Source organism: Lontra canadensis, unplaced genomic scaffold (assembly GCF_010015895.1).
Source record: "Lontra canadensis isolate GAN:19392208 unplaced genomic scaffold, GSC_riverotter_1.0 scaffold25, whole genome shotgun sequence".
Taxonomy (NCBI): Eukaryota; Metazoa; Chordata; class Mammalia; order Carnivora; family Mustelidae; genus Lontra; species Lontra canadensis.
Window position 1 is genome coordinate 16,963,563 of NW_022631019.1, and position 26,606 is coordinate 16,990,168.

General features: G+C 46.9%; 1 protein-coding gene and 1 pseudogene across 1 annotated transcript; both read left to right on the forward strand.

Annotated features, from left to right (window-relative positions):
* Positions 1-7,141: 7,141 nt before the first annotated feature.
* On the forward strand, positions 7,142-17,285 carry LOC116871387 (annotated as a pseudogene).
* Positions 17,286-19,591: 2,306 nt separating this feature from the next.
* RPL11 (ribosomal protein L11) lies at positions 19,592-24,059 on the forward strand. The gene is made up of 6 exons (XM_032863724.1): positions 19,592-19,615; positions 20,389-20,539; positions 21,788-21,894; positions 22,295-22,426; positions 23,434-23,544; positions 23,981-24,059. Exons 1-6 carry the CDS (start codon positions 19,610-19,612, stop codon positions 24,008-24,010), a joined length of 537 nt encoding a protein of 178 aa, XP_032719615.1. The 5' UTR covers positions 19,592-19,609; the 3' UTR covers positions 24,011-24,059.
* The last annotated feature ends 2,547 nt before the right edge of the window (positions 24,060-26,606 follow it).

Below are 26,606 nucleotides of genomic sequence, written 5' to 3' on the forward strand. Positions count from 1 at the left end.
CACCTCTTCAACTGGCCAACTCCAGTCCCCAGCCTGGAAATGAAACCTCCCTGACATTCCCCATGCCTGCACAATCAAGGTAGGGCCCCTCTTCCCTGCCCTCACAGCCCCTCCAGGCTCCCTCTCTTGTCTGTTGCACTTGTTACTCGGGTCACTGCATATTTTGGGCTTCTCTTACCTGTTGTTCAGGAGCTCCTTGAGGACAGGGGCCGTATTCCCCAGCAACTGCTGTTCCCACAGCTTCTTGTCCCTGGCAGCCCTTCCAGAATACTTGAGGCCAAAGAACAGGGCCAAAGGAGCAGGGCCGAGGGTGCCAGGAGAGAGTTCGGTTAACTTTGCATTCTCCCTCTTCCCGGGGAGAATTTCAACTGTGTCTTTTTGGACTGGGTCATTCATTTACTCACTCAACAAACAACCATTGCTCTCCCAGGTAGGGCGGGGCCCTGGGTGGGGTGCTGGATGCTGCAGAGTAGATGCCTGGGTCCCCACCAGGAGACACACAGACACAGATATCACACTATACTGAAAGAGGGTCTCCCTGGCAAGTCAGGAGAAAGAGGGGACTCTGATCAGACAATCCTGTAGTTGCATCCAGGCTTCGGTCTTCATTAGTCGGCGACCCTGGGCAATCCACATGCCCCACTTTTTTTACCTTGAAAATGACCCTGACATTCACCTGTATGGATGAGCCATTCTCAGACTTCCTGAGACTCCTGTACACTGTTAAGCATTATTGAAGCCCCTACAGATCTTTTCCTTATGTGTGTTATTTCTTTCAGTATTTACCATACTGGAAATGAGAACTAAGACATGCTAAAAACCTGAGTACAAACATACATTCCATTTCCCATCAGAGTAATGACATAATCTTGCCCCAGGACCTATGCTCAACCAGAAGAGTGAGAAACAAAATCCTAGATCCCAGCTCCAACTTTATGAAGAAGCAGAAACAACCTTAAAAAAAAAAATTAGAGGGGTGCCTGGGAGGGTGTCATTTGAGTGTCTAACTCTTGATTTCAGCTCAGGTCACGGTCTCAGAGGCCTGAGATGGAGCCCTGAGTAGGCCTCTGAGCTCAGCATGGAGTCTGCCTGTCCCTCTCCCTCTGCTCCTCCTCCCACTTGTGCTCTTTCTCCCTCTCTCTCTCAAATAAATAAGTCAAATCTTTAAAAAATATTGTTTTAGGGGCACCTGGCTGGCTCAGTCAGTAGAGCCCGCGTCTCTCTTTTTTAAAAAATTTTGTTTTACTTAAATTTATTTTACTTAAATGTAAATTTTACTTTACTTAAATTAACATATAGTATATTATTAGTTTCAGAGGTAGAATTCAGTGACTCATCAGGTGTATATAACAGCCAGTGCTCATTACCGCACATGCCCTCCTTAGTGCCAGTCACCCAGTTACCTCACCACCCCCACACCCCTCCATCAACCCTTGAGCCTGTGAATCTTGACCTTAGGGTTGTAACTCAAGCCCCACAGCAGGCAAAGAGACTATTTAATTTTTTTTTTTTTTTAATCAGCATTACAGGGGCGCCTGGGTGGCTCAGTGGGTTAAAGCCTCTGCCTTCGGCTCATATCATGATCCCAGGGTCCTGGGAGGGAGCCCCGCATCGGGCTCCCTGCTCAGTGGGGAGCTTGCCTCCCTTCCTCTCTCTCTGCCTGCCTCTCTGCCTGCCTCTCTGCCTGCTTGTGATCTCTGTCTGTCAAATAAATAAATAAGATCTTTAAAAAAAAAAAAAGAAGAATGCATGTTCTAAGGTTTTAGATTCAGATTTTCAAAATGCCCTGTAGAAAGTATATGTTGACTGAAACTCCCAGCAACGAAGTATGAAAGTGGCCATTTTTCCATGTCTTCTCCAACAATGTTCTTTTTTTTTTTTTTTGTAGTGTTTGTTGTTGTTGTTTTTGCTCAAAAACCTGAAAGGTAAAAAATGGTACATTGCTTCAATGTGCTTCTCTTTCATTCCTCAAAATGCTGAGTATTCTTTCTTGGTTTATCGGTTATTTGCCTATTTGTGCGTTGGTAGGGGCTCTTTTTACTGTTTAATAACAGATCTTTGAATATGAAGGTGATGGAAATGCAAAGTAAACATTTGGATTCCAGAAGGGGTCTGGGGACTGTTTTTCCCTCTCCTACTCCCTTTAATGCTTTCCACGGAGTTAAGAGAGGAATGATTTTTACTCATTCTGGAAAGGCTTTTTATAAGAGAAATCTTAAGATGGACAACAAAAGATACTGAGATTACAAGGGCTTTTTATTAGAGGATTTTCCTCTCCAATCTACCGTTCCCCACTCCGAGCTGTAGAAAGGTTGCTGTGTTCTTTGTAGCCAGAAAAACTGAGTCATACCTCATGTGATCTTTCTGGCTTGCTTTACTCTCTGGGCCAAGTGGGTCCCCACCCAGTAAACCTCCTCACTCACAAGCTGTGCTTCTGCAGAGAAGACCCCACTTATTGTCATCTCACCAAACCCTGATGTGCCATGTCTCTGCCACTCACCAGCTGTGTATCCTTGCATGAGTCCCCTAACCTCTCTGTGCCTCAACTCCCTCTGAAATGGGGAAAGCATTACCTCTCAAGCGTTTTTGTGAAGATTAGATAATCTCTATAAGGCATTGGCCACAGTATAGGTGCTCAAGAAGCATCTGTCACACTAATAACTGATGATTGTTTTCTTTTCAATTTGTTATTGGTGTCTATGTGTGAGGGGTGTCCTTGTTTAGCTTTCTCTTTCTTTCAGCTGAAAACTCACTCAACTTTTCAGAACAACAATAAACCAAGCCCTTTTGCCTTAACCCACATGGGTTTTAAGCCTTTGGTGACAAGCAATAGAAATTAACTAGAGCCTCGGCACCTGGGTGTCTCAGTCGTTGGGCGTCTGCCTTCAACATGGTCCTGGGATTGGGCCCGCACTGGGATCCCTGCTTGGCAGGGGGTCTGCTTCTCTCTCTCCCACTCTCCCTGCTTGTGTTTTTTCTCTCACTGTGTCTCTCTCTGTCAATTAATAAATAAAATATTGAAAAATAAGAAAAAAAAAGGAATTAACTAGAGCTTAACAGAAAAGAAGGAGGGGCACCTGGGTGGCTCAGTCATTAAGTGTCTACCTTCAGCTCAGGTCATGACCCCAGCGTCCTGGGATCAAGCCCCACACGAGGCTCCCCACTGATCAGTGAGCCTGCTTTTCCCTCTTTTCCCTCTGCTACTACCCCTGCTAGTGCTCTCTCTCTGTCAAATAAATAGAATTAAAAAAAAACACACAAAAAATCAGAAAAGAAGGAAGTGGGGAGAATTTCTTATAAAGACTCAGTGGTGTCTCAAGGATTCCAAGAGTTGAAATGGGGATTTTTCTCCCTGTTTCTCCCTGAAGGTCTGATGTGTTTCCCTCTCCTTGTCTCCCTGTCTTGCTCTAGACTGGCTTTCTCCCCCACTATAGCCATCACCAAATGCTTCTCTCCGTTACAGTCTCTACCGCATGTAGAGACCCACTAACTGACCCTAGATGCTCAAACCAGGATCTGGTTAGAAAGATTTTGATTGGCCCAGATTTGGCCACATCCAATCAGATGCTGTCCCTTAAGAAATACATAGTAAGTAACTGCCAGAGGGCCAATGAGTTCACCAAAGTTCCTCTTTATAGCAGAGCCAGCTGAGAAGCTTAAGCTTTGAGAGGGATTAGGGGAGAGGTGACCAGAAATTGAATCCAGAGCTCCCAGAATTGTCCCCAGAAGGTCAGACCTTAAAAGACCTTCATGCATTACCTTGTTTAACCTCTGCCCACATTTTATAGAGAAGGAATGAGGCCCAGAGGTATGTGTTTTTCTGAGGCAGTCCAGCCAATCAGTGACTGAGCTGGAACCAGAGCTCCTGGCACTATGGCCCCATCTCTAGGTTTCAGAAGACCAGACTTGATTTCTCCAAGAGCAGTGCTGTCTGGTAGAAATTTCTGTGATGACAGAAATGTTTCATGTCCATGCTGTTCAAAATGGCCGCTCTTGAGTGCTTCACCTGTGGACATTGAAATTGAGGAACTGAATTTTAAGTTTTATTTAATTTTAATTAATTTAGATTTAAACCACCACATGTGGGTAGTGACTCCTGTATTGGAGAGGATAGTCCTACAACCTGAAGTCTTCTGATCTCTCAGGAAAGGAGTAGACATCAAATCCCCACTAGTTGAAGAATCAAAAGATAACAACAGAGAATTCATGCGAGAAGATACATGGAGAAAACTATTACTTCGTAAAAGTATTTAGTAATTATGGAAATCTAAAACGAAATTGCCTTAAGCTCTCTCCTTTTTGCCTGTCAAATTGGTGAAAATAATTAACAGCTGTAAATTATACCATTTAATCTCCCAACAACCTTGTGAAATAATAATTTTGAGTGTTCTCAGAATGCCTGGGCCAATCATGCCTCCGTCCTTTATGACCTGTGTGTTCCCAAATAAACAACTTAGCCTTCATTTCCTTGTCTGTTATTAATATGACTATCTACATGAGAGGGTGTTTTCTAGGGGCAAATGGAAAATGCATGCAGAGGGCTCAGCACAGTACCTGGCACGCGATACGTGCTCAGTACATGTGAGCAGGGATTGTTATCTCCATTTTACATGTGGCTCAGGGAGGGCAACCAGCTTGCTCCAAATTGCCCACCTGTTAAGGGTTGAGGCCAGGATTCACACTGAGGGGTTTCTGTCTCCAAAGCCTTCCTCTGGGCTGTCTCTTTACATGGCTCAGGATCCATTAGCACTCTCCCTTCTGCCCCCCACTCACCCCTTCCTTATTCCCCTGCCTCTAGAACTCTGGTGACTCTGTGGGGTCTCTAGATTTTGGTTGTCCCTCAGACCCAGCTCCCGAGCGCCCCTCCATGCATTGGGAACCTCCTGGACTATACACACTGGGGAGGGGGCGGCTGCTGCAGACCTGCTGGTGTGGGGAGGAAGCTCCCTCCTTCCGTACTGCAAGAAGAGGCTGGCCTGGTGAGAATGAAGAGGAGGTGAAAGCAAGAGGAACGAGTGAGCGGGAGGCGCCTGGGTGGCTCAGTGGGTTAAAGCCTCTGCCTTTGGCTCAGGTCATGATCCCAGGGTCCTGGGATCGAGCCCCGAATCAGGGTCTCTGCTCGGCGGGGAGCCTGTTTCCTCCTCTCTCTCTGCCTGCCTCTCTGCCTACTTGTGATCTCTGTCTGTCAAATAAATAAATAAAAATCTTAAAAAAAAAAGAGGAACGATCCATGAACTGGCAGAGCTGACGCTCCGGGTCTTTGGATCCCGAGACCAGTTTCCTTCCCAACGCTCCACAGATACTCCGAATCAGAAGCTGAACGTCCATGGATGGTGATAAACACAATGATCCCAAGGGCCTCACTTTACCTCTAATGAACTTGTGGGACTTAGAGCTAAGGAACTGTCGACACACCCAGATGCCAAATAATGAGTGACAAACAAACCTTAGATGAAGGTGAAATTAGCTTCAGGATCCCACCACTTCACAGATCATTTCTCTGCCACCACCTATGTTGGAAGAGGGAGGGCCAGGGTGGGGCGGTAGGATCAGCTCAGTGCTGTGCTAATACCCCCCAGCTGCCCCCAGGTGCCACCTAACTGTTGCCCAGGTTCTAAGAGCACTGTGGTTTGTGGTTAGAGCGCCCCCGTGTGTTTCCACTGTGTCATAAGTTCTTGAAAGGAGCCTTTATCAGCATCATCAAGATTTATGAGTGAGGGGCTTATCTCCTTGAATCACCACCACAACAAGAAGCTGGTGGACATCCACACCAGGAGGGGCTAAAGGACCACTGAGTGAGAGCGGCGTAGCCAGGACTCCGATCCGATTGTGTCAGCCTTCTCAGAAGCCTGTTCTTTCCGCCACTGTCCCCTTCATCGAACTGGTCTCCAGGCATAGGGCCTGGTCATCAAGAACTGAGTGTGGATGGTTCCAGAACCTCTGGAGGCTGCCAGGACTGTACTGGCCTCAGTCCAGTAGCTTGTCCTCAATTCTGGGGCCAGCCCTTCCCTGTGGGAGACTGCCCCGCCCCCTGGTCCCTGCTCATCTTCTTCCCAGGTCCTACCCTAAACATTCATTTAGCAAGCCAGGGCTGGAGGCTGGGACCATGGAAATGAGTAGGGTCAGACTTACAGCCTTCCTTCAGGCATGAGTTCACTGAGAGGCAGCGCTGGGCTCTGGAGGAGACTCTGGGTCAGACAACTTGAGTCCTGCTACTTTCTCCCCAGCGGACCTGCTCCAGACCCTCAACTTCCTCATCGCTCAGGTGGAGTAAGCGGTCGCATAAAGGTGACAGTACGTACAGGAGTTGGGCCCTGAAGGTGGTAGCAGTTATTCTGCATAATTCACCAAACTCAGGGTTTGCCATGGGTCAGGCCGTATGCAGGCGGCTGGAGACAGGGATAAATCCATGTGGTTTGTGATGCCCAGGCAGGACCAAGAGGCACCTATGTGAAAGACTAGAGCTCTGACCCCCTTGCTCCTCTTCTCCCCACCCTTTCCAAGATGCCTCCCTCCCACAAACACACAGGCCTGATACCCCGGGACAGCAAGTCTGGGGACCACCTCCCACCCCAGGCCCGTCTTTGACCCTTGGGCCACTTCCTAATGCCCAGCCTGGTACTAGGGGTGGTGGGTGGGGGTATCAATTAGCATCTGAAAGCCCAAAGGAGCTTTATTTCGGTGGGCAGCAGGCTCACCCTCATCCCAGCCTGGAGGGGGAGAGGCCACCCACTGTGAGATGGGTGCTGGGTTCTTCCCACGCATCCCAGGGCCAGTGGGCCAACAGGAACAAGGGACCTAAGGGGCGGGCTGGAGAACTTGTCTGTAAAAGGGGATGGGGTACAGTGCCCTGCTGGTCTGTTCTAGGAGACCAGCAGGGCAAAGGAGGTACAGAGGGGCTTCTCCTGGCTCTGAAAGTAGGCACATCCACCTTGGGGCTGTTGGAGGGACCAGAGCATCCGCAGGTGTGAGGTGTTGAAGAGACCCTCCCCCCCTCTCTGCCCTCCTGGCCACCTGTTTTCTTCTCTTGCCTCACCCTCTGCTGGTTGGGCTGACCCAGTCCCAAGGAAGAGAAGCTCGGGACAGGAGTGGGCAATTCATGCCCCAAGCATGCCTGTCCTCTCTCTGAGCAACTCCCAGCATGGGCAAAGAGAAGACCCACATCAACATTGTGGTCACTGGCCACGTAGATTTGGGCAAGTCCACCACGACAGGGCCTCTCATCTACAAATGTGGTGGCATTGACAAGTTGACAGGTTTGAGAAGGAGACTTCAGAGGTGAGGCTGCTCTGCCTGCGCCTCCCCACCCCTCCGTCCTAGCCTTGGATTCCCTAGGAGGGACTCCTCCTTGTGAGGGAGGCGAACGCTCACCTCTGCTGAGCACCTGCTGGGCTGGTAGGTGCTTTCCCTCTCAATCATGCCAGGAAGGTGCTGTGGCTGCCATTTTCCAGGTGAGACAAATGAGGCTCAGAAGGGTTAAATAGCTTACCTGAGGATGGTGCCAAGATTTAAATCTCAGTGTGACACAGATGCCATGCCATATCTCAGGAGCTAAAGCTGCCATTTAGAAGCAGGGAAAGGATTTATTTTCCATGCATCTACCATGGACCTTAGGGTAGCCCCCATGGATACAGTGGTAAGGGCAAGCAAGCCTTGTCCCCCAGAAACTTCTGGCCACGCACCCTTCCATCACACAATAAGCTCCATAAAAACATGGGTGTTGTAGGAGCCCAGGTCGGACAATGAACATGTCCTGAGAAACCTTGAAGGACTCCCAAAGGAAGGGATCTCCTCTGGGCCTTGGGGAAATGGGATAGGTGTCTGTGACCACAAGGAGATTGGAACAGCAGGTGTAGACCATCTGAGATGGAGAGTCATTGCCTGGTAGGACAGGAGACATGGGCCCTGAGTGTCCTGCCAAAGAGCCTGGTCCCTTTCCCTGCAGCAACTAAAGGATTTCAGGCATGGGAGTGATGGGAATCAGGCAAGATCTTTTTAGGAAGAGCACACTGCTGCAGCATGGGGAGAACAGGCTATAGGGCCCAATGCTCGGGGCTGAGAAGCAAGTCGGGAGGTTGTTGCCGTCGACCACGGGAGTGAGGACGGTGGCCTGGGCTCAGGCAGCAGCAGTGGGGATGGAGAGTAATGGGTGGAACCCAAGGATGTGGAGGTGGGGAATCCACAGAACTTAGGAGTTAGCTGTAGAGAAGGGGGTAAGGGAGGAAGAAGAGTTGAGGGTGGCCCCCAAGTTTCCAGCTTTGGCAATTGGAAGGTCAGTGACTACCAGCGGCAGAGCTGACTGGAGTCCGAACTGGTCTGCTCTAGACGTGGGAAATCTGAGGTGTCCACGGGGCTTTCTGTGCGCACATCCAGGAGGGCAGCTGAATATTGAAGTCTGGAGCTCAAGACGGAAACCCAGGCTAGAGACTAAACCATGGGAGTGAGGCTGGAAAGGGTGACGGACAGAGCCTTGGGATGGGCGGAGCAAGACTCCATGCAGGGGAAGGAGAAGGGAGAGCCAGGGATCTTAGAGTTGGTGAAGCATCAGACAAGACTGGAGTAGTCTGTAGAACCAGCTGCTGCAGAGACAGAAATAGGATGGAGGAGAAAAAGCAACAGGTCATAAATCAGTGCCATCAGCTATTCTCATCTTGGCTTCCTCGGGTACAGTCAGAATTGTGGGGGTGCTTATGTGGCAGGGGCTGCCAAGGAAATCCTTAGAACCGTGAGAAAGAGACTGGTCCATAGCAATATGGTAGAAGCCTAGCCATTTGCTATGGAAAAACAAATGAACTGATGTGGTTCTCAAGCTTTCTGGTCTCAGGAACCCTCTGCATTCTTAAAGGCACCCCAGTGAGTTTGTTTATGTAAATTAGATCTATATATTTATGATATTCAAAATTAAAACTGAGGTTTAAAAATGCTTCATTCACTTAAAAATAGTAGTAATAAACTCTTCTTATATTAATGTAAATATGACACTTTTTTATGTATGAAAAATAACTGTTTTTCAAAACAAAGAATCTTGGGAGGGTGACATTTTTGCTGATATCTTTAATGTCTGGCTTAATAGAAGACAGTTGGATTCTCATCTGTTTCTGCAATCAACCTGTTGTGATTTCACTTGTCATGTAGCCTCTAGAAAACACCACTGCACAATGATGAGAAAATGAGAGAGGGAAAAGGCAAATAATGTCTTAGCATTGTTAAAACAGTTTTGACCATACAAACGCTAAAAGGTTTCGGCGTCCCCGACCACTCTTGGATAGCTGCTTATCTAATGAGTATTCTAAACTCTAATGAACTTCATAAAATAGAAGTTCCTACAGTAGCGAAAGGACACATGGGTTCTATTTCTATCTTTCAAACTAATTAGTTTTCTTGAGGAAGCCACCTGGTCTCCAGTCTTTCCTTTTCTCCACTCTTCCCTCTAATTAGAGCCAAAATGAACAGATGCTCAGGACCCCGGAGCTGGCAAGTGGTAGAGTATACCCAAGACCAGCATGTTAACTTGAATATGCTACCAGAAGCTGGGAGGGCTGAAAGCAGCTCAACTTCCCCAGGCTGCCATGGTTAATTATCAGTCATAGATACCACTTAACTAACATAGGGTAGGGGTTAAGATTTTGAACTTGAGTCTGATGCTTTGTGGTTCAAATCCTGATGCCATTGTTTATTAATCCTATGATCTTGGGCGAGTCCGTTAATTTCTCTGTTACTTTGTCTGCAAGATAAGGGTAATACTTCACTAAGTTGTTGTGAGATTAAATGAACTAACCCACGTTAAGTGCTTAAAACAGCTCCAAGTTCAGGGTCAGCATTACTTACGTGTTTGCGATTACTGATGTGAAGGCTTGCTGACCTTGTGCCAGGTCCACATGCCTGCCTAGGCACTTTATCATTTGGCCCTGGGTCACTGTGACTCTCAAACCAGCTCTGAAAGAGAAACTTAATTATACAAGTAATAAATTCTATTGTTTGAAAAATTCAAAGGTCTCTCCATACACTGCCCTGTTCCCATCCCTTTGACTCTCAACTCATTTTGGAACGTCCTTCTTGGTTGATGGGGCAGCTTTGGATATAGGGGTGACCCTGGGCCTTTCCCTCTTATTCCAGGCCCAGGTGGGAAAGGCTCTTTCAAGTATGCCTGGGTGCTGGACAAGCTGAAGGCAGAGTGGGAACGTGGCATCACCATTGACATCTCCCGTGGAAGTTTGAGACCAGAAAATACTACATCACCATCATCAATGCCCCAGGTCACCGTGACTTCAACAAGAACACGATCACAGGCACCTCTGTCATCTTGGCTCTGAGTCGTCTTGGCTCTGTTTCAGGGATAGGCAGTGTCTCTTGGCTCTGCTTTGGGGGTGGGCAGTGTGTGTCCCACCAGAGTTGTCTTGCCTTTGCTTCGGGGGTGGGCAGTGGGTGTCCCTGGCCAAGTCTGAGTTGGGCCTTCTCCCCTCTGTCACTTGGGCCAGGCAGACTGCGCTGTGCTGATTGTGGCAAGCAGTGTAGATGAATTTGAGTCTGACATTTCCAAGAATGGGCAGACCTATGAGCATGCACTCCTGGCTTACATGCTGGGTGTGAAGAAGCTCATTGTGGCAGTCGATAAGATGGACATCATGGAGCCTCCTTACAGTAGCACATGCTTTAAGGAGATCAGCAAGGAGGTGAAGGCCTATATCAAGAAGATTGGTTACAACTCTGAAGCTGTCGCCTTTATGCCCATCTGAGGCTGGTATGGGGACAACATGATAGAACCCAGCACCAAGGTGAGAACTGGGTTGGGATTAATTAAATGCAATCTTCCCACTCAAATCTTTGAGTGTCTTTGAGAATATAATACCCAGAATTTATAGCATGCTAATGGGCCAATCACTGTGAATGATCCCCATTTTACAGATGAACAGAGGTTACTCAAGACTACACAACTAGTAAGCATAGAGCTGCATTGTGCAATGTAGCATTTAGTTACATGGGGTTACTAAGTTTATTTTTTTTTAAGATTTTATTTATTTATTTGAGAGTGAGTGAGAGAACACAAGTGGGGGAGGGGAGGGATGGAGGAGAGGGAGAAGCAGACTCCCCACTGAGCAGGGAGCCTGATGCAAGGCTTGATCCCAGGACCTTGGAATTATGACCTGAGCTGAAGGCAGACAATTAACTGAGCCACCCAGGTATTAACTTTAATAATTTAAATCGCACAAAATCATTTCAGTTCTTTAGTTGTATTAGCTATATTTCAAGGACCGCACAACCACATGTGGCTGCCATATTGGACAGTGAGGTTACAAAATATTTCCATCATTGCAGAAAGTTCTGTTGAGCAGTCCTGGCAAAGTATGGAATTCTAGTCCATGCTCAGAGCATCTACTTCTCTAGGCAAGTTAGGAAGTATCAGGGCAATATAAGTGTGCCTAAGATAGAGTTACTGTGCTCATGGATCCCAGATTCTAGCAGTGTTTAAAATTATTAAATGAGTGTCTCCCTACAAAGGAAGTCTATCTCTGGCATCAGACCTGGGGTCAAACCCCAGCTTTCTCCCTTGCCCACAATAAGGAATTAATATTCTTAATATTAATTCCTAATTCCTAATGGACTCACTTCATGGGACTGTGAGAATTAAATGAGATCAGCTCATGCATACAGTTAGTGCTCAAATACTAGCTGCTATCCCTTACTACTTTATTGCCTAAAGCCTACCTTTTCCACAACTGTCTTGAGGGTTCTTAGCTTTTTCTTCCACGTTTACATAGCATAATCTTTTTCTGAAGATAAAAGTAATGTCTAACATTTTTACAATGACCCTTTCATGCAGATATGAAGCATAAACTTCATGGCTTATAGATAACCTAGTTTTCATGCAGTTCTTTCTAGATATCCACAGCTGGACTAAAACTGTATGTAATTTTCTATAAAACTCCTTATTTTTAAAATTTCCTTTGCCATTTAAACATGTTGAATACTTAGTGGGTGTTTTATGTTGTAGATCACAGAGGTGCATTAGACTGTGGGGTCATACCCTTTATTAAGGGAAAATGGTGTTGAGAGATTACTATGTGCCACACACCAGACTAAACACTTTACATGTACACAACCCTGTAAAGAAGGCATTTTATTCCCATGTAAAATAGGAGAACTTGGACACAGTGTAGTTAACTAATAAATAGCCCAAGGTCACCAGCTTCTAAGAATATTGTTTCTAGTTTTATTAAAAACTGCCATAAGCATCTTCATAAATAAATCCTTGCATGTGTCCTCAACTTAATTAGAATAAGTTTCTAGTGAAACAAAGGGTAGGCATTATCTTCGACTCTTCTGACACATACTGCCCAATTGTCCTTAGGAGAGATTAGAGTTATCACTGGGCAGTGTGTTCCTTTGGGTGGTACGTTGATATTTGCATACTGGCCACTGTCCTTGGTGCTGAAGGTGTGGTAGCAAACAAGATGACACGGTGCTGGGACACTAATGGTCTTCTGGGGATGGTGGTAATATAGTGGATGATGACAAGTGCTAAGAAAAAGGTAAGTGTGAGGGAGGCATGGTATGATCTGTTCCTCTATATTGGGTGGTGAAGGGGGAGGTGGGGGGCTCTTCTAAGCAACAGTAGAACAGAAACTTGAAGCTCTGATGCCCATTTCCTCATTTCCCAAGTATTACCACATAGTTCAGCTAGTGAAATAGGGGATTTCATTCTTTGTACCTTTGGGTATTTATTAGGCATCTAGTATGTTCTAAAGGATTTTATTTATTCATCTGACAGAGAGAGACAGAGTGTGTACGTGCTTAGGCAGGGGGAGAAGCAGAGGGAGAAGGAGAAGTAGGCTCCCCCTTGAACAGGAAGCCTGATGTGGGGCTTGAGCCCAGGGTCATGACTGAACTGAAGGCAGATACTCAACCGACTGAGCCACCCAGGTGCCATATCTAGTATGTTCTAGATGCTAAAAGAACAAAACATGCAGTCAGTGGACTGGATAGTAGATTTAGGGTTTAGCCTCCACTTTCAAGAAATACCTGTGACATCAGAGACCTCAGTTTCCCCATTTTTAAGATGGGGATAATGCTGACCTCATAGGCTTAGTTAGGCCTCTGAGTTGGCATAGAGCCAAGTTAGTTGCTAAGTTCATCAAACTAACAGAAGAGCTTATCTTCATCAATGAGGCTGGTGTTTGAGCGGGAAGTTGGCCCATAGAAAGGCGTCAACTGGAATCCCAGTTAACTGATCCATATCTGAAGGCAAAGATGATATCTCTGGTGAGCTTTGGCCAAGGTTTTTAGAGAAGCAAATATGGTATCTGTTTAAAAGGCCTGTATACAATGCATTGTCATCCTTAAGGTCATATCCTTCTAGAAGGCCTTATGCTCAATAATGCTGCCCTTGCCTAAGATGTTGGGGAACAACTAGTCTTTAGAAGGTATAAATGTTACAGTATTTGAGTCTTGTTTGCATTCTCATTCCTGAATCATACTTAACTGTACTGCATGTTTTCTCTGCTCCTCCTGTATAATGAGCAGATGAAATGAGACCCAAGGGCTAATCAGATTCAAGGAATCTCTGCTTCCTAAAAATATTGGCTCAAGTGAGGAGCAACACCTGCAAGATTTAGAGTAACAGCCACCATTTAGTGGGTGTATAGTACATGTCGAACATTGTGCTTGGTGGATTGTGTGTGGTTTTTTGTGCCTTTACTTGAGCCTGCAAGGTAGGTGGTGATATCTGTTTCATAGATGAGGAAGCTGAGGCTCAGAATGTATTAAAAAATTGGGACACCTGGGTGGCTCAGTCAGTTAAGCGTCTGCCTTCAGCTCAGGTCATGATCCCAGTGTCCTGGGATCGAGTCCCACATTGGGCTCCTTGCTCGGCAGGGAGCCTGCTTCTCTCTCTCTCTCTCTCTCTCTCTGCCTGCCACTCTGTCTGCCTATGCTCATGCGTGCTCTCTCTCTTGCTCTCTCTGACAAATAAATAAATAAAATCTTTAAAAAAAATTGCTTGAGGTCCCATGTTCAATACACATTGGCACCTGGGACAGGCTCCCTCAAGCTAAGCAAGCTGCACATTTGGTGGCTTTTTCAGATGTCCTGGTTTAAAGGCTGGAAGATCATCAGGAAGGAAGGAAACATGGTGGGCATGACACTGCTAGAAGCACTGGACTCCATCATGCCCCCTGCCCGGCCTACGGATAAGCCCCTGTGGCTGCCTCTGTAGGATGTATACAAGATTGGGGGTGAGTATATGTTATATTTGGGTTCTTGGGGTTGGGAGCTCACTGAAGTCTGGCTGCTGACAGCTCTGGTTGCTTTGTCCCCCCAGGCATCAGCACCTTGCCCATGGTGTGGGTGGAAACAGGCTTCCTCAAGCCAGGCATGGTGGGGACCTTTGCCCTCTGCAACATCACCACAGAGGTCAAGTGTGTAGAGATGCACCATGAGGCCCTGGCTGAGGTCCTGCCTGGAGATAATGTGGGCTTCAATGTGAGGAATGTGTCAGTGAAGGACATCGTGCGGGGCTATGTTGTGGGAGACAGTAAGAATGACCCACCCTCGGAAGTAGCGAGGTTCATCTCCCAGGTGAGGAGGCCCATTTAAGGGGTGTCACCTGAGACAGCCATGCTGTCATATGAGCAGAATGATTCACTGGGTCATCCAGGAGGTGGGCACTGACCAGCAGTGTAGGTAGAGTCAGACTGTCCAGGTTAGAATCCTGACTATAACTTCTTTGTCACTTTGCCCTTAAACAAAACAATGCAATTCAATGGTCTTGTTCATTTCCACAGTATGGTCTTAAAGACTTAAAGTAGTCAGTTTCAAATCAGGTGGATTAGAATCACCTGGGATGCATCTCAAAAATGCAGATTTCTAACATTTTCCCCAGTGGTTCCAGGGAGTGATTTGGTAGATATGGGTGGAAACTGGGAATCTGTATGTTAGAGCTCTCAGGTGTTTCTTTGGCCCAGAGTTAGAATGTGGAGGCTGTTCTGACTGCAACGCCTGGCACATTCTTGCTTCTGAAGATGGAGGCTGGCACTATCTCGAAGTGAGTTTGGGAGCATTACACGAGGTAATGATAGGTAAAACAGCTGACCTCGGGCCAGAAGGTCACCTAACAAGTTAGTTAGTTGCTACTGTAATGCATTTTTCTAAATGGCCGGGAAAGGTAGTACATAAATAACATGTATGTGTGTGGGTTTTAGTATCACTCATCCCCAGCTCCGCCACTTCCTGCTATTTCATCATGGGTAAATCATCCAGGCCCAGTGCTATGCCAATTAAATTAGAATGCATGAGACATGCTTAGCACAGAACTTGGTATACTCTACAAATGTTCAAACGCTCACTGTAATTTAAAGTGTGTCCAAGAAGGGACACCTGGGTGGCTCAGTCAGTTGAGCATCTGCCTTCAGCTCAGGTCATGATCCCAAGGGTCCTGGGGTCTAGAGTCCCATGTCAGCAGGAAGCCTGCTTCTCCCTCTGCCTCTCTCTTCTCCTGCTGGTACACTTGTTCACTTTCTCATAGATACATACATACATACATACATAGTGTTCAAGGTGCCTGACCCCTTAGCTGGTTAGGACTACCTCGCCTGGAGGATGCTGGGCTGACACCCTCCTGGCTCCCATCCCACCCTGGGTTCCAGATGATCACTCTCAACCACCCTGGCAGCATGGCAGCTGGCTGCTCACCAGTTCTGGACTGCCACATGGCTCACATTTGCAGACCTCAGGGAGAAGACTGACTGGTGCTCGGGCAAGAAGCTGAAGACAATCCCAAAGCCCTGAAGTCTGGCGACTCGGCCATCATTCAGGTGATTCCAGGAAAGCCCATGTGCGTGGAAAGCTTCTCAGAGTACCTGCCCCTTGGTAAGCACCTTGGACAGCACTTGGGTCCTAGGAGCTGCCTCTTCCTCCTGGAGCCGGGGAGCCAACCTGTCACTCCCAAGCCAGGTTGCAAAACCTGGTCAGAAGGACCAGAGTTCCAGATTAGAAGGGGTGGGGGGAGAAAGAAAAAAAAGGAAAGTGGCTTGCCTAGGGTGACACAGCAAGGCAGGGCCACTTTAGAGCCTTGTTACTCAAAGTGTGGTCGATGGACCAGCAGCGCAGGCATCCCCTGGATGAGGTGGAGAACCTCAGGCACCATCCAGACCTGCTGAATTCAAATCTTCAGCTTCACAAGATCCCCAGGTAACTGGGATGCACTTCAATTTGAGAAACCCTGATTTAGAGGAAGTGAATAAAGCAGAGATTAGTAAGGATTTTTCTTTTTCCTTCTTATTCAGTGTAGTGGTTTTCAAACCTGGTGGATAATCAGAACCACTGATGGACCCTATTAAACCCAGAGGCTGAGACCCTGAGAGATTCACCTGGTCAAGGCTGCAGCCTAGGAGTCTGTTTCAAGTATATTATGCATGGCTAGGTTTGAACAATTAACTTAGAATGTTCTGAATTCAAATATATAGGGAGTAGGCAATTTTACATCGTGCCTGCTCTGTGCTAGATGATATTTGTAAACAAACAAGTCCTTGCCATCAGGGCCTCCCAGTTAATGGGGAAGGGGGTGAATTTCAAAAGGCTAATTTTAGAGGCAGGCCACAGAAGGTGCCACATGAATCTTGCAAAGCTGGTTTAGTTCTTTCTACTTCTGCCAAAAATACTATGAGGTTGAATCCAGATGCCAAAGCCTTGCCCTCCATAACTTGAAATCAGAGGAGCATTCAGGAACCTCTAGGAGAAGCAATTGCCAGGTTCACAGCTGAATGTATATGAGATCCATCATATGGGTGGTTGTGATGGGCACAGAGAAGGAGCTAGCTGCTTGGAGGAGGCTGGGAGTATTAGTATTAGCATGTGGTGGGTGCACTAAAAGCAAAGTTTTCCCTGTGACCTTTACTTAGGGAAGTAGGACAGTCCAGTGGCTAAAAATGTAAGTGCTGGTGTGAGACTTTCTGGGTTTTCAACCATCACAGCAAAGTGACCTTCTACTTCTTTGCCCCAGTTTCCCCAACTGTAAAATAGATATAATGAGATCTACTATGAGTTGCTGAAGTTAATGCACTCCTATGTATAATTCAGAGTATCACTCACTTGACCTCTTGTGCCAGTGTCCTATAGCTCGTGCGCTGGTAGCATTTGCCACCTGTTTCTTCATGCCCTGTGTCCTAGGTCGCTTCCCTGTGCGTGACATGAGGCAAACAGTGGCTGTTGGGGTCATCAAGGCTGTGGAGAAAAAAGCAGCGACTGGTGGCAAAGTCACCAAGTCTGCCAGGAAAGCGGCCAGGAAGTGAGCAGTGAGCCACAGCTGGAAAAGAACAGCTCAAGGAGAAGCCTTAGACTTACTCTTCTCTTGCCTGAATGGTTTTAAATCTGCCCTGCTAATGCACTTTTCTTTTTGCTGATGAGTTTGAGGCATGGGAATAAAGCACAGCAAGACTTTTTGTCTCTGCCTCTGCTGACCCTGATGTTGTAAGCAAGGAGGAAGCAGGTGGGGTGCTCAGTCTAATGCTACCCCTCATCTTCCTTCTGGTGCCTGACTGGTGCAAGAACCAGAGAGCTAGGGTCACAGGAAGGAACAGGTCTAAAGGGGAAAGTCTAGGGCAGCTTTTGGCCCAGGCCAAGTTCATCAGTTCCTAGATGAACACCAAGACTCTGGTGTTAAACTGCCTAATTTAAATAGTGTCTAAAAAGTTACTGATCCTTCTGTGTGCTATGCTCATCTGTAAAACAGGAAAACAACAGTATCTTCCTCCACAGGGATGCTGAAGTTTGAGTGAACTGGCACCTGCTGCGCATGGTAATCAGCTACTCTCATTCACATGGTGTGGACACTGGAGGCAAGTGAGCACTATTACAGGGAAGTTCTGCTGCAGAAAAGTTGAGAGGAAGGGAATGAGCCTGAGATTTGTAGGATGAGCTGTTTTATATTTCCTAGGTATATATTTCCCTCAGGTTACTTTAACTTCAGTTTAACAATTTGAGTCACAAAGTTGCAAGAGGCCATTTCACCCAGATTCCCCGAATCTTATTTGCCACTTTTTCCCTGATTTGAAAGTAAGCTGAAGACATGATGGCCATTTACAACAAACACTGTAAATCCAACAATATTCTCTGATATAACCTAGGTCAAGTAATCAGAATGAAGATACTAAATTAACATGGGTACCCCTCTGAAATCTGCAGACTTGATTCAGACTTTGTCAATTATTCCAAAAACATGCTTTATAGCAAAAGAAAATCCAGGATCATGTGTTGTATTCAGCAGTCTTGTCTCTTTCTTCCAAGTTTTGGAGCAGCCTCTCCCTTGGCTCTGCTCCTCCCAGAGGTTTGTTTGAGGCCTGGGATCTCGATCCTGGCTAGCTACTGGCTGCCTGATGGAGGAAGCTCAAAGGTGCCTGTTGTGAGGAGGGGGTATCTCTTTGCTCTCCTCCATCAGCCCAGCTTTCCAGAAGTCCCTTGCATCCCTACCTAATGAAACCAGAAGAGCCTGGGGGCTTTTACCTCCCCTGTAACAGTGGGAGAAGGGAATTATGGCAGAATTAAGAGGCTTGCCTCCCTTTCCACCAAAGACCTTTGCCCATTTATTCCTGTTAGAGAAACTGGCAGATTCAATACCAAGTTCTCCCCAGGATGTGGGTCCTGCTGCTGAGGATTAGCGTAAACCAGAAAGCCCTATTACTGTTTGCCACTGGAGCCTGTCAGAGACTAATCTGCAAGCCATTTTTGTGCGTGCAGGATGACTGTTGATTATAAGCCATATCTAACACTTTTTGGCGGGGTGGAGGGTAAAGGGTTGCTTGGATATAGTGAGTTTATATTTAGAGTAACCCTTCTTGTGGGCGCCTGGGTGGCTCAGTGGGTTAAAGCCTCTGCCTTCGGCTCAGGTCATGATCTCAGGGTCCTGGGATCCAGCCCACATCTGGCTCTCTGCTCAGCAGGGAGTCTGCCTCCCTCTCTCTCTGCCTGCCCCTCTGCCTAGTTGGGATTTCTTTGTCAAATAAATAAATAGAATCTTAAAAAAAAAAAAAAAGTAACCCTTCTTGCGAGCTTAACTTTGTGCTCTACACAATTTTCACCACAATCTTCTATAATATAGGTACCCATATTAAAGCTGAGAGAAACCGAGGCTGAACGAGGTCTAATTAGTAATCTGCTCTGGGTCGTGGAGCCAAGACCAGAGCAAACTGTCTCCACAGCTCAGGCCTCTTAAGCCATCCCTGTTCTCACTGTATAAATTCCATTTATTTACAATGTTACCGAATAAATTATATGCATTACAGTTTGCACAACTGACTTCACGTAGTCCTGGAAGTCTCATCACTCCAAGAACCACCAGGTCCGGAGACTGTGGGAAGGAAGGGCGCCCACGAGACCGGAAGTTCAAGGAAAAGCCGGTTCAGGGAGCTTTAAAAGAGAATTTTTGGAAAGCCCGGTAGTCCGCGAGGGTGGCTCGTGGTGGTGGACGGCTGCCGCCAGACCGAGTCCTACGTTACGCCGCGCCGCTCCCGCCCCTCTTACTCCGCCGCAGCTCTCCGGGTATCCGGAGGAAAGAACCCGCCTCCCGACCCATAAGGCCCTGGGCCGGAAGCTTCACTTTCTCTTCCTGTTCTCCACCATGGCGGTGAGTAGCTGAGGCCCGGGTTTGCTTCCTTTCATCCGCCTTCATCCGCGGCGGGCCGAGGCCGCGGGAAGTGCCATGTCCGCGGCCTGAGAAGAAGGGAGCCAGTAGGGCTGGCCGTGCCGAAACTGGCAGAGTCGTGCGGGCCGAGGGCGCGGAGCTGAACCCTGTGGTCTCCTCTCCCGCCGTCTTAGGAGCGGGCTCAGGGCAGCCACCGGGAGGGCTCAGAAGCTCGGCCCGTCAGCTGCAGGAAGGGCGAGGGGAGCGAACGAAGTGGCTGGCACACGGTGTGCAGACCTGTTAACCGACCCGGGAACTTGAGACTTGGCGGGTGCTAGGGAGCCTCAGCCTGTTGCTGCGCTTGGGGAAGGCGCTAGCCTCCTGTCGCGGCCAGCGGGCTGCTTCGGCATGGAATGGGGGACGTCGCACAACCACGTGTTTCCTGTTTCCCCAGCGTTTAAATTCTGTTTGCTCCGCGGTCGGCCGGATAGTGCGGACGCGCTCCGACACCCTACACGCTGAGCTCCTTGGGGTTCCTCTTCTCCCTGTAACTTGAACTCCCGATACGTGTCCTAAGTTTCTGTTAACCCGTTCCGTGCATGGAGGAGGGAAGCCAGTCCCGAGCTGTCTTCTGCCTTGGTACCTCCCACACGGACACCGTGATACTTTCTAAACCCTTAGGGCTTTAGAAGTAGTTATGCGGTGTCTACGGATGCTGGGCTCGCGGCCGTCTGGGGCCGGGTTGTGTGTTGACTGCCCCGCTTCCCTTGTTGCAGCAGGATCAAGGTGAGAAGGAGAACCCCATGCGGGAACTTCGCATCCGCAAGCTCTGCCTCAACATCTGTGTGGGGGAGAGTGGAGACAGACTGACCCGGGCAGCCAAGGTGCTGGAGCAGCTCACAGGCCAGACCCCCGTGTTCTCCAAAGGTGAGTGGTGACAGGTGGGGGGAGAGGACCGGAGGCTCGGTATGCCTGCATGTTTACTGATTGACCTGGCGTCCAGCCTCTCTACTGCCCATGTTGAAAGTGACAGTTGGTGTCCCTTAAAAGCATGACTTTCCTGAGCTACCCAAGAGGTATCTAACTTTCAAGATTGGGTTTGTTGTTGGAATACCAGGTTCTTAAGTTAGCAGAGATTAAGGTAGGACGAGTCCCAAGTAGAGATTTTCCCAGGGAAAGTTGGAAAAGTTAGAAATGTTGGGAATGTCGTACATTCCAGTTGTTGTCGTACAATTCCAAATGTTGACACACATTTGGAGTTTATAGGCTCCATTAAGGTCAGAGCTGTGTACCTGGACGGGCTGCGTTCAGATCCCGGCTCCGTCATTTGCTGGTCTGACTTTGGCCTTTCTGGGTCTTAGCTTCCTTATTTATCTAAAGGGGATGATAACACGTAATAAGATTGTGAAGGGTCAAAGGGATTCTTTGAAGTGCCTGCCATATGCAAACTCAGTGTAGACGTTAGCGTTTTGTTGCTTTTTTTTGTTTTTGAAGTTCCATTGCTTTATGGTAGTGGAATACCGCAGGTTCTTGGGTTCAGATCCTGTCTTTTATTACCGACTGTGATTTGGGGCAAGTTAACCTCCCAGAATTTCATCTGTAATATGAGGACAACCTTACAGTAACGCTTTAGAGAATCTTAGGTGCTTTCATTAATGTTTTATTTTCTTTCGAACACAGTCATCCTATTTCTTTCTAGAGGCCTATTCTGGCTGTGAACTTGGCCCATCCTGAGACTTAGGCATTATGACTTCGAGCGTTTTTTGGTTTTTTGTTTTTTTAAGGTTTTATTTATTTATTTGACAGAGCACAAGCAGGGAGAGTGCAGGGAGAGGGAGAAGCAGGCTCCCCGCCGGGCAGGGAGCCCGAAGCGGGGCTCTATCCCAGGACCCTGGGATCATGACCTGAGGCAAAGGTAGATGCTTGACTGACAGGCACCCAAGTGTCCCCTTCGAGCTCTTAATTGCCTAAGTATGACTGAGGACTTGGGAGTTGAAAAATATGTTTTCTGTGTTATGGAAGAAATGAGATGTAGGTGACACTGGTTGGAATGCCATCACTTGGGATGTGGGTAGGTATTTAATGTTTCTTGGGAATTATGGAGATGATGTTCTGGGGAAGAGGTGAGTGCAGTGGGAGTGTGATACCTGATTCCTTGTTTCCCCCTGCCTGCAGCTAGATACACAGTTAGATCCTTTGGTATCAGGAGAAATGAAAAGATTGCTGTCCATTGCACAGTCCGTGGGGCCAAGGCAGAAGAAATCCTGGAGAAAGGTCTAAAGGTGAGGCTGATCCCATCCTGGGATAATAATAGAGTGCCGACTTAACAAGTAGATAGTTGTGGTGGTGGTGGTTATACTTCATGTACTGTCTTTGGTGCCTTGGCTTTTTAATTTTTATTTTATTATTTTTTAATCTCTAAAGGGTGTTTCCTGCACTCAGCAAGGTTTAAACTGTTCTTCATGATTTCTCTGGGTTTTTCCATGCCTTTTAGATGTTTGGAAAGTTCTATGACATCCATGGTTGGGATGTGATTTGGTGTCTTGGGGAAATGATGAGATTCTGTTTAGGATCACATTATATTGAATTGCATCTCTGGGATCCTGAGTGTTGAGGTCTAAGCTAGTAATGTGGGGTGATTTGAGTTGACAATGAGTGTGATTGCTGCATTTTTCTCCTTAGGTTCGAGAGTATGAGTTAAGGAAAAATAACTTCTCTGATACTGGAAACTTCGGCTTTGGGATCCAGGAGCACATTGATCTTGGTATCAAGTATGACCCAAGCATTGGGATCTACGGCCTGGACTTCTATGTGGTACGAATATTTAGTCTTCTCTACTCCTGATCTGTGAGGAGAGTGGGATCTGCTACTCCTTTATTTTGTGCGTGCTGCCTTGATGTTGGATCGAAGCGGGGAGTGTTGTCTGCCTTTGTGTTCTGCCCCTTGGGAAGATGTCCCTTGTTTGTGGCAGGTGGCAGGATGCAGCACTGAGTAGATAGGCAAGATCCTGCTATCGCGAAGCTTATGTCTAGGATCTAGCAAGCACCAGTGTGACTAATAGGTGGAAGGAAGAACTGTTCCACCCACTGAATTGAAAATGGAGAGTTTGGTGCTGTATGTGGTGTGTGCGTTGGCTGTACGGAGGCTGCTCCTATCCCAGCTCCTTCCCTTAGACCGTGGGGATAGCGTGTGTTCCATCCAGAGGACGTAGATGTGAGTTGGGTGAGGTGTCTGTTTGCTCAGTCAGGATAGGGATTTCAATGTAGAAATGACCATTTGTGTTACCGCATCATGTTTGCCCAGTCGTAAAACCACACAGCAAAAACCGGAAGTCCTGGCTAGTGTGGAACCGAGTCATGGCAGCACCCTCACATAGGGTTTGAGAACAGCAAGCCTTTAAGAAGCACTTTTGAGCTGAAGCAGAAGAGAAGAATAACTATTTCTTTGTGCTTCTCAGAATCTTAAGTTTTCTGTAATACACATATTTACAGTAAGCTTCCCCCCCCCTTTTTTTTAATGTCACTTTTAAAATGTGCTTTGGAGACTGGGGAGCAGTGATGGAGAATCCTTAGCTACTGTTGGAAGTTGGGCAGGGAAGTGGGGGGTACTGCAAGTTCCAGCCTCCAAAGCAGACCTCTAGTGTCGTATGTTGTCCAGGATGCTGGTAACTGGTTTATTAGACCCTGAGATCATGGGTCTCTTGTTCCGGAAATCATTGGGCCACCAGGTGACTCTTGAAGATCAGTCTCCAATGTGTGAGTCTTGTCCATCTACTCTTGACTGTGAGCTGGCTAGGTGACTGTTGGTTATTCCTGGGACAGGTGCTGGGTAGGCCAGGTTTCAGCATCGCAGACAAGAAGCGCAGGACAGGCTGCATTGGGGCCAAACACAGAATCAGCAAAGAGGAGGCCATGCGCTGGTTCCAGCAGAAGGTAAAGCTGATTTATCTCAGGTGAACTGGTGGAATGTGGTGTTGGTGAATGGAGTTGGGATTTGGGGGTGCAAAATCCAGCACCATTTGGTGGGTAGTTTCTTTAAAGATAGAGTATTTGGGCACCTTGACAAATCTGGGCTTCCAGGGTTGGTGGTTTGGACACCCAAAATCAGGGTTTCTCCCCACCCCCACATACACAGGTAGCTGGAAGGGGAGGAATAGGTCTTTAATAGGAGCCCCCTTTCCTCAAGGTGTGGTGCAGTTTAGCACAGTGTAGCAGTTGTTAAAACTGGCCAGTTTCCTGCTTAGTTCAGAAGGGATGTGGGGTTCAGAGCTGAATTTATGTATCAGATGTGAGTTCTCAAATGTTAGCCATTGATGCCATCTTTGCTGTTGCCTCCTGTTGTGAAAAAATAAAATCTCTTCTCTTTCAGTATGATGGGATCATCCTTCCTGGCAAATAAATTCCCGTTTCTATCCAAAAGGCCAATAAAAACTTTTCAGTGAAATGTATATTACTGTTGTGTGTTCTGTGAAAGGAGCCTGGCCATATTCAAGTCCCTGGACCTCCAGCCACTTAAAGCTTCGTTGGGAATAGCTGGTAACGACCCTGTCGTCCTCTGGATGCCAGTGTTTCCTGGCAGATCGAAGCGTGAGCTTCACAGCATTGCCTGTGCTCCCCACACTCTTGTCGTTAGGCTGTGGCAGTGCGGCAGTCACATGGAAACTGTAGAGGGGAGGGTATGAATATAGCGCTGGGGTTTGAATGTAGCACTTTGGTTAAAGGTGGGGTACAGTGTTCCCACGTTGCAGGAGGCTCCCTTCTATTTAGTAATTCTGTTCTTCACTAGAGATTATACCAGCACCTGTGTCTGAGAAAGGGTATTTTACAGGCTTCGGTGTGTCATGTTTGGGATTAAATTTTGATTTAACTGTTCAGATTCAATTTTCCTTTAAAATGAGAAGGTATAGGATTGTTGAAGCAAAAATAAGCCTAGAAGACCATGTTGTTTGAGGCAGATTTCCTGGATTTGATTCCCTGTCCTCCTTTTTATCTGCTGTACTACCTTAAGCAAGTTCTTCTCTGCCCCAGTTTTTCTCATCTGTATCATGGAGGCAAGTGGTAGCCCTCAGAAGGTTAAATAGTTTAATACTTAGAGAATTCTTAGACCTGTGCCAGGCATGTAGGGCTCAAAAGGGGCTATTTCTGTGTTTTGGTATATGAGAAATGTTACCCTTATCAGTTAGCTCTTCCTCTGGTGTGAAAGTAAAACTTCTTGTCTTTTCCTTGTCACTGAACCAGTGACATTCAGAAGTCACCATTTCTCTGGCCGTTGGACACAGTGCTTGGCCGATGGTTCATAGTTTTCCATTTAGGGTTTACATTTTGAGCACATGTTAATTCAGTTCAATAATTTACTCACTTGTGACTAATGAGTTCAGTTTTTCTCAGGTGGCCTTTTCACTGCCATTAAATGGTTCTCTAATTTGTTACCTGCCTTTGTAGTTATTTTAAAACCCAGGAATCTCTTTGGTGTGCCTTCATTGTTATGGAAATATGACATTTCTGTCTTTGTGATAATGAAGTCTTACCCAGAGAGGTCAGATACAGTTGGTTAAAGGGGAGAATTATAAAATGTATTACCATATACTTTGTGTTTCACTTAAAATACTCCCATGCATTCACTTTCCAGTCTGACTCTAGGGCCAGGACTATCACATTATAAACAGAGTGAAACTTGTGTGGGAGTAGTGATTCTTGTGGTTCAGTTTCATGGTGGGAGGGGGGACTTGACTTGTCTTAACCTCTGTAATTACAGTAACAACTACAACTGGAATATACACGTGAGAACAAATTGTTGGTGAATATATATAACTTCTGGCAGGTGCTAGCTGCCTTGGGGAGTCAGTATATTGTACAGAGCAGAGAGCATTATGCTTATTTTGTTTAAAGCATTTCAGAAATAAGTGTAGAAAGTGAATGGCTCTTTAATACTACTACAGCCATTTGTTGTTATCTGTATGTTTTCATGTTTAGGTTCCTATTTAATATGAACCTCCCTGCCCTTCATTTGGTCCTGCCATGTCATGTATTCAGTTGAGTTGACTCCCCCCCCCACCCCTTTTAAAAAATATTTTATTTATTTATTTGACAGAGACAGCGAGAACAAGAGCACAAGCAGGGTGAGTGGGAGGGGGAAAGCAGGCTTCCCACGGAGCAGGGAGCCCAATGTGTGGCTCAATCCCAGGACCCTGGGATCATGACCTGAGCTGAAGGCAGATGCTTAAAGACTGAGCCACCCAGGTGCCCCTGACTCCCCATTTTTAAAATTAAACTCCGTGGGCTCCTGGCCTAGTAGAAAAAGGACTCTTGGGAGTTTGGTGATCTGACTGGGTTTCAGCCCTACCTCTCAGTGATAGTCTGGGTGAGTCCTGAAACATGTTGGAGCCTGGAGCAAATGGGAAGACTTCCCTAACCACTTTAGAGGGGTCAGGGCCAGGAAAGCTTGCCTCCTGTCCTGGTTAGAAGCATGACTTCCAAACATTTCACATTGGTTTCTAAAGTACATGCATTTTGAGTACATCCATTCACTTGCTACTAAGTGGATACAGTCACCTGGGGTTTGGTTAAAACTCTTGGGCCTCACCTCATGTCTACTGAATTAGAATCTGCCTTTCTAATGAGATCCATAGGTAATTCGTGTGCACACACTAATGCCTAAAAACTACCTACATACTAGTGCCAAAACAGGGAGGGAAGACCTAATACCCACGGAGATTTCTTTAATAAATTTAGTTTTGTGAAGTTATTGCTGTGTGGCTGTTTTTCTCATTACTTCAGCGTTATCCATGAAAAAACTTAGATCAGTGTTAGGTCACCCTCTGCTCCCATGTCACATGGTTGTCTTCAGAATACAGTAGTGCTCTAGCAGGCATCTGTATTCCAGTACCAGGCCCGGAAAATACTGGATGCTACTTTGCTGACTGAATGTTCTAGTTCCTCAACTATCCTCTATGACAGTGTTCTCAGTCTGGGGCAATAATCTGTCCCCATCCTGG